General features: G+C 31.9%; 1 protein-coding gene across 4 annotated transcripts; it reads left to right on the top strand.

Moving 5' to 3' along the window:
• The first annotated feature begins 1,790 nt into the window (after positions 1 to 1,790).
• Positions 1,791 to 5,795, top strand: LOC7471834 (pterin-4-alpha-carbinolamine dehydratase 2, mitochondrial). Of its 4 annotated transcripts, XR_008056755.1 has the most exons (7): positions 1,791 to 1,991; positions 3,563 to 3,648; positions 3,719 to 3,842; positions 3,966 to 4,034; positions 4,775 to 4,913; positions 5,131 to 5,240; positions 5,456 to 5,795. XR_008056755.1 is itself a non-coding variant. In XM_024580885.2 (5 exons), the coding sequence occupies exons 1-5, from the start codon at positions 1,985 to 1,987 to the stop codon at positions 4,861 to 4,863; spliced, it is 375 nt and encodes a 124-aa protein (XP_024436653.1). In that variant the 5' UTR covers positions 1,791 to 1,984; the 3' UTR covers positions 4,864 to 5,795. The 4 variants fall into 4 exon arrangements, 1 of the variants encoding a protein (XP_024436653.1); XR_008056754.1 differs by having other exon boundaries at positions 4,775 to 5,240; XR_002976722.2 differs by lacking the exon at positions 5,131 to 5,240 and having other exon boundaries at positions 1,793 to 1,991.
• The last annotated feature ends 4,021 nt before the right edge of the window (positions 5,796 to 9,816 follow it).

Consider the following 9,816-nt stretch of genomic DNA (forward strand, 5'->3'; position numbering starts at 1 on the left):
CGATATGTCTTCTGGTTCCTTCTTTTTACTATTTGGGTAAAAAACGATGTCATTTTGATCAAAATACATCGTTTCATTTAATGAAACGATGTCGTTTTGGCCTTTAAGGCTTTGATTTAACAATTTGATCAAAGTTTAATTTGGTTCTCCGACTTTTAATTTCTTTCAATTGCACCTCTAATTAATCATAAACTTCTAAATTTATTCAATTTTATCCCTGCCAAATTTCAATATCAACCCCGAATTCTAGTGTTTTTCACATTAGTCATTAGTCTTAAATTTATGTAAATTGACCATTAAACTTTTAATTTTTTTCAATTTCACCCCTGATTTCAATCAATTGAGTCCCCATAATTTGACATCTTTTGCAAAATGGTCCTTATATGTGAGTTTCTTCAATTTAACCTCTAATTGACCCTAAAACTTTGATTTTCTTGTAATTTTACATCTGATGTGAACAAATTGACTTTGTAAAAATTAAGTTTGGTCCTCTAAAATTCCAATCTTCTAAATTAAGCTCAAATTGAGCTCTCAAACTTATTTTTTCACCAATTAAATCCTTAATAAAATTAATTTAACCCATTTAAAGTATAATTAAGCCCTTGCACCTAATAAAATCCTTTAATTGGACTCAAATTAATTTTTAAACATAATTAAATTCTTAATTGGTCTCATGATTAAATCAAATTGACCTATTAAAAATTTAATTATGTCTCTGAGCTTAATATTTATACAGATTCATCCAAAAATAATTTAATTTCACCTTAAATCGTTATTGTTTCTCTAGTTTTGTTATAAAAAGGTACAATTAGACTTCTAATTTACCCAAAATTTCAGCTTGATTTTTCTGTATATTTGGAATCCTCCTTGGCCTATTTTTGTCAAAATATTAATCTTCTTGCTATTATTTTTTTAAAAATGGTATAATTTTGGGGAATAACCCAAAAATAATTTATAACAACAACCGCTTAATTTTATTTTTTTGTAAATTCCAGCTAGAATTACAGATTCTAGCTAGATTCATATAATCCATCTAGATCTGGCTAAAAACAGTAGCCAAATATTGTTTTTTTAAGAATCACGAGAGAGACAATTTTTTAGGGGGGAAATGATTTTGCATATAAAATCAATTCAAAAATATAATCAATAACAATTAAAATATAAAATCAACATCCCTAATTGTCTAATGATAACTCTAATACCATTATTGGATTTCTTGAAACATATATAGGTAGTGGAAATGATAAATTTAATTTTTTTAGGAGTTCTAAGTTTCGTTAGACAAATCTAAAATTATTTAGGGTTTATATGATGATTACCTAAAGATCAGATGTTCTTTTCAGTTTTAAATAATTGTTTAAGGCTGAGTTATTGCAAACCTCAAGACAGCTAAGTGGTTGGTCTCTAATAGTAGAGATGGATTGCTATGTCTTTGAACGCGATCTTTTTTATTTTGTGTTTTCAGATGTTCTACAACTTACATAGTTTTTGTACTAAAAATAAAAGGCATGATATTCTATTTATAGAGAGACCTGAAAACCCTATAAATAGCAAAATATCAATTTAATATCACACATATTATTTCATAAAAATTTTAGAAATTTATTCAATCAAGTTCTTGTATAAATTACATTTTAATTTTTAATTTTTAAAATTTATTTACAATTAAATTACACTTAATTAATCATTCTATTTTAATTTTTACTCAATAAATGTCATCTATTAGATTCTCTACTAAACCCATTCAAATATTACAATTAAAAAACAACAATACAAATCACGAGCAACATCCATACACGTCATAACAATTAAAAAAACACATTCTTTCCTTCTCCGCTCTTCTCGCTCTCCAAGCCCCAGGTGTCTTAAAAACACTCTCTCCTAGGAGAGCGTCTCCTTCTATCATTCAGTAATAACTTTTGGAGATACAGTTTCAGGCGCCATTAGTAAGCAACTCTGTCTGATATCCTATCTGGAGGTCATCATGGAAGGTACCAAGTCCCTCTTAACCCATTTTTGGTTCTTTGTCTTTCGTCATTCTGATCTTATTCAATTTGATTTTGGCCGCCCTTTTAAGAACGACCCAATTGTTTATTTGCTGTTAATTTCTGTCCTGTTCCTTGTTCATGGGAACTTCAAAGGTTCTAGATTTGAAACAAAGCGAGCATAATATATATAGGATAGATGGTGGTAATTAGCTTATTCGATATTGTTATCTGTTAAGTGTTTTTGGTATCTGTGGACTGGGTGGTGAATGTGTGAATGCCCCTGTACCGACACTAGTTAAAAAGGCAATTTTGTTGGGATAATCAATGTCATAGGTGGTAGATCAAGTAAACTGAGGATATAAAAGTATAATTTCTTAAACAAGAGAGCCAAGTATAATCGTGATAGAGGATCCTTTTGACAATTTTTCTTTCACTTTTATATCATAGCAAACATTGTTTCTCCCCTGTACTTTTTTTCAAATAAATTTATTATGTGAAGATGATTTTTTTTCATCTTACAGCTCCAGTACTGAAGTGAACACGATGTGTAAGGGGTCATGTGGGGGTGTCATCAAATAGAAACCCGGTTTTCAAACTTGTAACTTTTTTGTATCAGCAGAGGTGTGTGATGGCCTGTGTCCAATTTAGTGCTTGAGTAAAATGCAAACCATTGTTTTTTCTTAAAAAATAAAACTTTATTCCGTGACTTGGATCTTCTTCGACTTGTTTATCTCACAAAACACAAAAGAGAAATGAAGAAAATCCATTCTATTTCAACCAAGCCCATAGCCAAGGGTGGCATTTCAGTGGCTTAAGCTTGCAATCTAAGAGGAAGCGAAACTTCTCAAATCTCTTGCAAGCAATTTTCAATTTTTTGTATCCTTCATTATCTATTTATTTCATTGATTATCTATTTATGCCTCTCGACAAAGTCATTTCATTCTACTCAAACCATTGATTTAAGAGATCAGCTTTGACAAAGGCATTTAAATGGTTAAAGTTCATACAGATTGAATGAATTAGTGGCCTTCTATATAACCTCAGAAAATTTTTAGAACCAGAATTTAAACAAAAAGAGAAGGAATGTATCTCGGTTGTGTATACATCTATATCATTCTCTCTCTCTCTCAACAAAAATGTATATATTAGTAACTATTAATACTTTTATTCCATTACACTTTCGTCCACCTTTACCTTGTCTGGATGGTGCTTTCAGATTTCATTTGCTCTTTTCCCTGTTGTCTTTGGTGGGTGGAGAGAATAAGGGAGTTCAGTAAATTTTCTTGTATAATATCGGTCTCATACAGTTCTTGAATAAGAAATGCATGTTTAGCGTTTGATTTGGCAGCACAATACATGCTATTCATAAGATCCTCATGTAGGATGCTTTAGTGAAGATCATCCTACTTTGTGCAATCTTTGAAGCATGTGGTTAAATATTAGATTGCTTTTGAGAATTTTATTTTGGCCACCCTTAGCAGTTGCAGCTTATGGCATAGTATTAGGACACAACTACTTGCATGTTGGATATGGGTTATTCTTGTTCATTGAAACAGTTTTGCTTCCTATGATAGATTTGGCTGCAAAGAAGTGTGTGCCATGCAACTCAAAGGATCTACAAGCCATGACTGAAGAAAGTGCAAATGACCTTCTATCGAAGGTTTTCATTTTGATTTGTGTTTTTGTTCATTTTTTCATGCAACCTCTTTTTTCAAGGTGGTATTTTTTAGGTTGCTGGGTGGAATTTGGTGAATGAAAATGGTACACTAAAGCTGAATCGTTCATGGAAAGTAAAGAGTTTCACTAAAGGGCTGGAACTATTCAAGCTTGTTGGGAATGTTGCTGAAGCAGAAGGTATGTATGCTCTTGTTGCTGGTGGATCTCACTGTTGTCTGATATATGAAATGGCAATGTTCAATTATTTACTAGAAATTTTGAGCTTTTTACCTAGTCGAGTAACAGTATATGCAAATGCAGGTCACCATCCGGATCTTCATCTGGTTGGATGGAACAATATAACAATCGAGATATGGACTCATGCAGTGGGTGAGAACTTTGTGTCAAATCAAATGGCCTCTCTTTTCAAAGTTATTTTTCTATATATTTACGTGCAAGTGACAATTCCAATGCCCTCTACTCTCTCATCGCTGAAGCTATGTTCTGAGAACACCTTCCTTTGTCCCTTTGTTGTAAAGAAATGTTCTATTTACACCTCTTTCTCCACTGTCCTTTTGCTTCGCTGGTTCAGTAACAATGTAAGCCATGAAATTAAGTAAGATGGTTGAAGCTTAAATACGAGTATAACTATGAGTATGTTGCTTTGCCAGATTTCTTTCTTCTCTAATTTCTGTCAACTAATGATGTTATATGAATTGGGAGAGAGGATATTATGCTTATGAAGTGAAGTGCTTGGACAAGTGGGGAAGGGCCATTCTGCAAGTTAGTAGGAGTTTAGCCATATTTTCTGATTTTCATTTGATCTTGAAAGTAGGTGCCTGAACAAAGCTGAAAAAGGTTATGCAGAGTAGCTACTCATTTATTAAAGTAGTTTGCCTTTTGTGTCATATTTCTGATTGGCATGCATCCAAAAACGAATCTGAATTTCTTCAAAGCAGGAAAACCTCACTTGACTGTGAACTTCTGATGGTAGAATCTAGCGGAGTGAAATAAAGAATCATCTGTGGGAGTTAGAAATTATGCTGATATTGATCCCACATACTCCATTCTTAAATTTTTTTTATTTGTAATTAATAATATTGGTCTTATCATGATCCATGCTTTCACAGGTGGACTAACGGAAAACGACTTCATACTTGCTGCTAAGATAAATGGGCTTAACCTGCACCACCTACTGAGGAAGAAGGCTGCTGCTTGACTTGTAAATACAATTAGACTTCAGTTTTTGGTTAATAGTCTTATCCAAAGGTATGAGGAAAGACTTTTTTTTTTCTCTCCAGTTTGTTAGATATTCTAAGTTTTGACTTGAGTTCTGCATAAATGGGTGACTTGGAGGCTTTGCAAACATATATCTTGGTAGTTGTAGCATACACTGATTTTAAAGATGAGCATTGAGAGTTGTAAAAGAGGTTTGTTACTTCATTTAGGGTTTGCCAGTAGGATTCATCGTGCTTTTAGTTTGCAGGCATGTCTTTAAGCATCCACCGTTTTCCAATGGGATCTTATCTTTTAACTTTGGCAACTTCTCCCACCCACCACCTCACCACAAAACACCCAATGTGGTTAATAAACTAGGTCCAAAATGCAAATCCTAGCTTAAGTTTTCTTATTTTTTTCAAAGTCAACTTTTTGACTCGGCTAGGTCTTATCTAGGTTTGTTTGAGTTGATTGTGTCAATAAGGTTTTCAGTTACATTTTGAAGACATCACACATGAATCCCCTTTGCCCCCCCAGCTGGTATGGTCTCTGTATGCCTTTTTTTATTCGTTTGTTGGTTTTTTCCTTTTTAGACTCACTTAAAGATCCACGAAGAAGTGGAGCAAATCCAACAAAAATCCATGGAGGTGGAGTCATTGAATTTTGTTGCTTGGAAAAGACAACATTGATGCATGATAAATTTGGTTCAATAGACATGATAATGCTGTCCAGTTCTCTGTTGTATTCTGCAATTCGTTGGAGAAGACGATCGAAAGTCCTGGGAAATAGAAAGAAGGATGCGCTACATGAAAAATCAATGTATGCTAAATGGTTAAAACATGTATATATAAGCTCATTATGTACTTTTCATGTATACTGTGAAAATTATTTGAGTAATCACTGAAACTACAGTTTGTGACGGTTTTCTTTTCATTGTTGGTATTTATTCATGGCAGTCAAAAGTCCATAATTAGTATATACTGTGAAATTACTGTGCGAGACTGATTTTATTTACATTTTTTTTATTTAGATTAAGATTTTTAATTTAATTAATATTTTACTATCTATAAATTATAATGTTAGATGAATTTTTGTTAGATAGTGTTTTGTATGCTAGACAAAGATGGATTTTACATGACAATTTTTTTATGAAGTTTGGTGTATATTTGGTACAAAAATCAATTTGCTTTTCTAGTATAGAAATTTTTGTCCTACTAAAAGAGGTAGGATGAACTTGTTCAATTCTCTACATAAAAATTAACTCGGGTTAATTCAGGTCAATGTATAAATAAAAATAGTTGTTATTATAGTTTTGAAACCTGACTAGATGGTTGACCTATGACAAGGCCAATGTCACATGTCGGGTTCACCATTGACACTGGTCAATAAAAAAATAAAAATATTATTATAGTTTTAAAACTTGATTAGAGGATCGACCTGTAGTAAAGCCTGGGGCACGGGCCAGGTTGATTATTGATCTAGGTCAATAAGATGATAAAAGTAGCTATTATTATAATTTTAGAACCTGACTAGGAGGTCGACTTGAGGCTAGGCCTGGATCACGGATCGAGTCGGGTTGACTATTAACCTGTGTTAACAAAATAATAAAAGTAGTTATTATCATAGTTTTAAAACTCGATTACAATGTTGGCATGTGGCAAGGCTTAGGTAATGAGTTGGATTGACCATTGACCAGGATCAACACAATAATAAAAGTAGTTATTATCATAATTTTAAAATCCAGCTTAAGGATTGACCTTTGACCCTGGTCAACATAGGAATAAAAATAGTTATTATCATAATTTGAAACTTGATTTGGTGGTTGACTTGGGTTTGACTGACTATTGACCCGAGTCAATGTAATGATAAAAGTTATTATTATTATAGTTTTTAAAACACAACTTGGGGATCGACCTGAGGGTAGGCTCGGGTTACAGGTCGATTTAACCATTGACCCGGGTCAATATAAGGATACAAATGATTATTATATAGTTTTAAAACTCGACTCGGGGTCGACTTGAGATCAGGCTCAGGTCACGGGCCAGGATGACCATTGACCCGGATCAATATAAGGATAAAAATGATTATTATCATAGTTTTAAACCCAACTATGGTGTCAATCTAGGACAAGGTCTAAGTCACGGGTAGGGATGGTCAACCTAGGTCGACTCGAAGCAATATAAGAATAAAAATGATTATTATAATAATTTTAAAAACTTGACTCGGGGGTCAACTTAGGACAAGGCCTGAGTCACGGGTTGGGAGAGTTAACCCGGGTTAATCTGGGTCAAAATATGAATAAAAGTGATTATTATCATAGTTTTAAAACCCAACTTGGAGGTCGACTCGGGTAAGGCCTAGATTACAGGTTGGGAGGGTTAACCTGGGTTGATCTAAATCAATGTATGGATAAAAGTTGTTATTATTATAGTTTTAAAACTTGATTAGGGGGTCGACCTAGGATAAAACTTAGGTCATGGGTCAGAAAGGTCAATTCGAGTTGACCCAAGTTAAAAAAATAATTAAAGTAACCTCATTTTGACAAAAAAATAAAAATAAATTGATGGATTTTTTACACGTGTTTTATCCCTGGTCACAAGTCAACCTATGTTTTTAAACGAGTCATGTCATATCAATCTTTTCTTTATTTTTTCTTAAACTCAAACCGGTCCAAGCACATGGTCGGTCGGGTCCTATCTAATGTCTACTAAGAACAAAATAAGACATTATCCAGTTCGGTCCAAAACACACCAAACAGAAGATAAGATAGTTATTTGTCATTCCAGTTCAATCTAATCAATATTTTCCAGTATACCAAACACTTTAGTTAGGTAAGTTTTAATTATGAATCATTTTCTATAAAGAATTTTAGGTTTAAAACCAATAGAAATAAGGATGTCTAGTTTAGTTTGAGATTAAGATTCAGAAAATATTAGAGATTTTCTCTATTCTCATAAAGTGTTTAGGCTTGTAACCTTAAAGTTTGAGAACCCTAGTTTCTATTCATGCTATATGTCGTGTTAATTGGTATCATAACAGGTTGACCTCTTTGATAAGCAAAGTGGAGGCCATTCAGGGCACTGTACGGGCTGAGAAGTAGAAACTAGATTGTTTTGCTCTAGCATAAAAACAAATAATAAATCATTTGGAGTAAGCCGTAAGACAAGTAAGGATGGTGAAGAGGAGAGGAAGTTGCCTGGAGATTTACCTCAAGACAAACCTAACTCTAGACTTATTCCTAAATTTAATGAGATTCTATTTTATGATGAGAGATTTTTTAAAAAAAAATATTTATGAACTAATTAATAGAGTTGAAAGTTTACTTTTATTTCAACAAGGTTCCTTATCATCAAAAGATAGGACTTATCGCACACAAACTTTCTTATAGTGTAGAGAATGGTGGTTTTTAATTATGTCTTGGCAATATTTGACACAATCATCAAATTTGAAGTTTATACAAAATGATTATGAAGAAATTTTATGTTGGGCAGATAAACAATTAGATTGTTATTTTTTTTTTTTGCTTAACCTTTTAAAACAACAAGGAAGAAAATGATAGAGGAGATATCGTCTCTTCAAAGTAGTCATTTCAACGGTGACAACATTGCTGCAAATATAACTCAACTTGTCATTGTTTCATCTACTAATGTTAAAGAAGTCAAGAAAGCTTTCAAATTAGTACATCATGGACATGATAATTTCTAACAATTCTTTTAAAGACTATCTTGAAGTTTCTTTATATATAAATGTTGAAGTATTGCAAGTCATGGATGATAATGAGGTCAAAGTTTTTTTAAAAAAAGGATATGTTAAAGAACTATAAGTGGATTTGATGGGAACGAAGAGTAAAATATTAAAAAGATTTTTCTTTACAATGCACATATCATAAATTAAATTTTAAAGTTCATAAATAAAAATATGCTATTTCATGAATATATAAGTATTTGTTTCTTTGAAGGGGAAAAATTCATTTCTTAATAGATAATTCAAGAGCGAGTTTTTTAAGAGTAGAGGGGATTGACGTGGGGGAATTTCTTCAATATTCTTGGGATAACAATTTTTATTATATTATTTCATTAAAAAATAAGATTTTCAAGTTTTGAAGAGTTTAAGAAAAGTCCATAATGCAATTTGTTAAATCAAGCATCACTTTTAATGCAACTATTAGATTGAACTAAATTTTAACAGAAGATTTTAAAGACCCTATTTTATATTGTGTTAAAATCTCATAATGATAAAAAATCAAAAATAATTTTCAAATAAAACTTGAAAATTACCATACAAGATTATCATTATGGTTTTTTTTTTCTATTTAGCTCAAGACTTTTTTATTTAATTAATATTTTATTATTTAGAAATCTTAATATTAGATAAATTTTATTAGTTGGATAAATTTTAATTAGAAATCCTTTTCTATAAAAACTTTTAGGTATAAAACTAATATAAATATAAACATCTCAAGTTCAAACTATACAGACTTTTAATAAAATTCTAAAGAATTTTTTTTATAGCTAAGTTTTGTAACCTTATAAGCTTAAAAATGCTCACTTGTACCTAGGAATGTTCAAAATAATCGATTAACCAAGAAAACCGAAGAAAAATTAATCGAAAAAACCGAACTGAAATGAAAAACCAATTTAAAAAACCATAAATGTTAACAGGTCCGGTTTAGTTTCGGTTTTGACCCAGAAACCAGGCCAAACCGAACCGGACCCATTAAACAATTAAAAAAAAGCAGTATAAATAGTTAATTTAACCTAATTGGCCTCCCTCCCTGACATCTCATTCTCATCTCACAAAGCCGTCTCCTTCCTTCACACTTCCGAGAGAAATTCCCAATCTTCCTCAATAATTAATTCCCAATCTTTCTTTTTTAGAAATCGTCTTCATTTGAGCAACGACAGCAAGGTAAATTCCATCTTCATCTTTGATTCTTTGTTTAGTGGGTTTGAAA

This window comes from Populus trichocarpa, chromosome 11 (assembly GCF_000002775.5).
Source record: "Populus trichocarpa isolate Nisqually-1 chromosome 11, P.trichocarpa_v4.1, whole genome shotgun sequence".
NCBI lineage: Eukaryota > Viridiplantae > Streptophyta > Magnoliopsida > Malpighiales > Salicaceae > Populus > Populus trichocarpa.

Coding starts and splice junctions, on each gene's coding strand:
- LOC7471834 (XM_024580885.2), top strand. Junction 3,649..3,718: donor CAAATGACCTTCTATCGAAG/GTTTTCATTTTG, acceptor GGTATTTTTTAG/GTTGCTGGGTGGAATTTGGT. Junction 4,035..4,774: donor GATATGGACTCATGCAGTGG/GTGAGAACTTTG, acceptor ATGCTTTCACAG/GTGGACTAACGGAAAACGAC.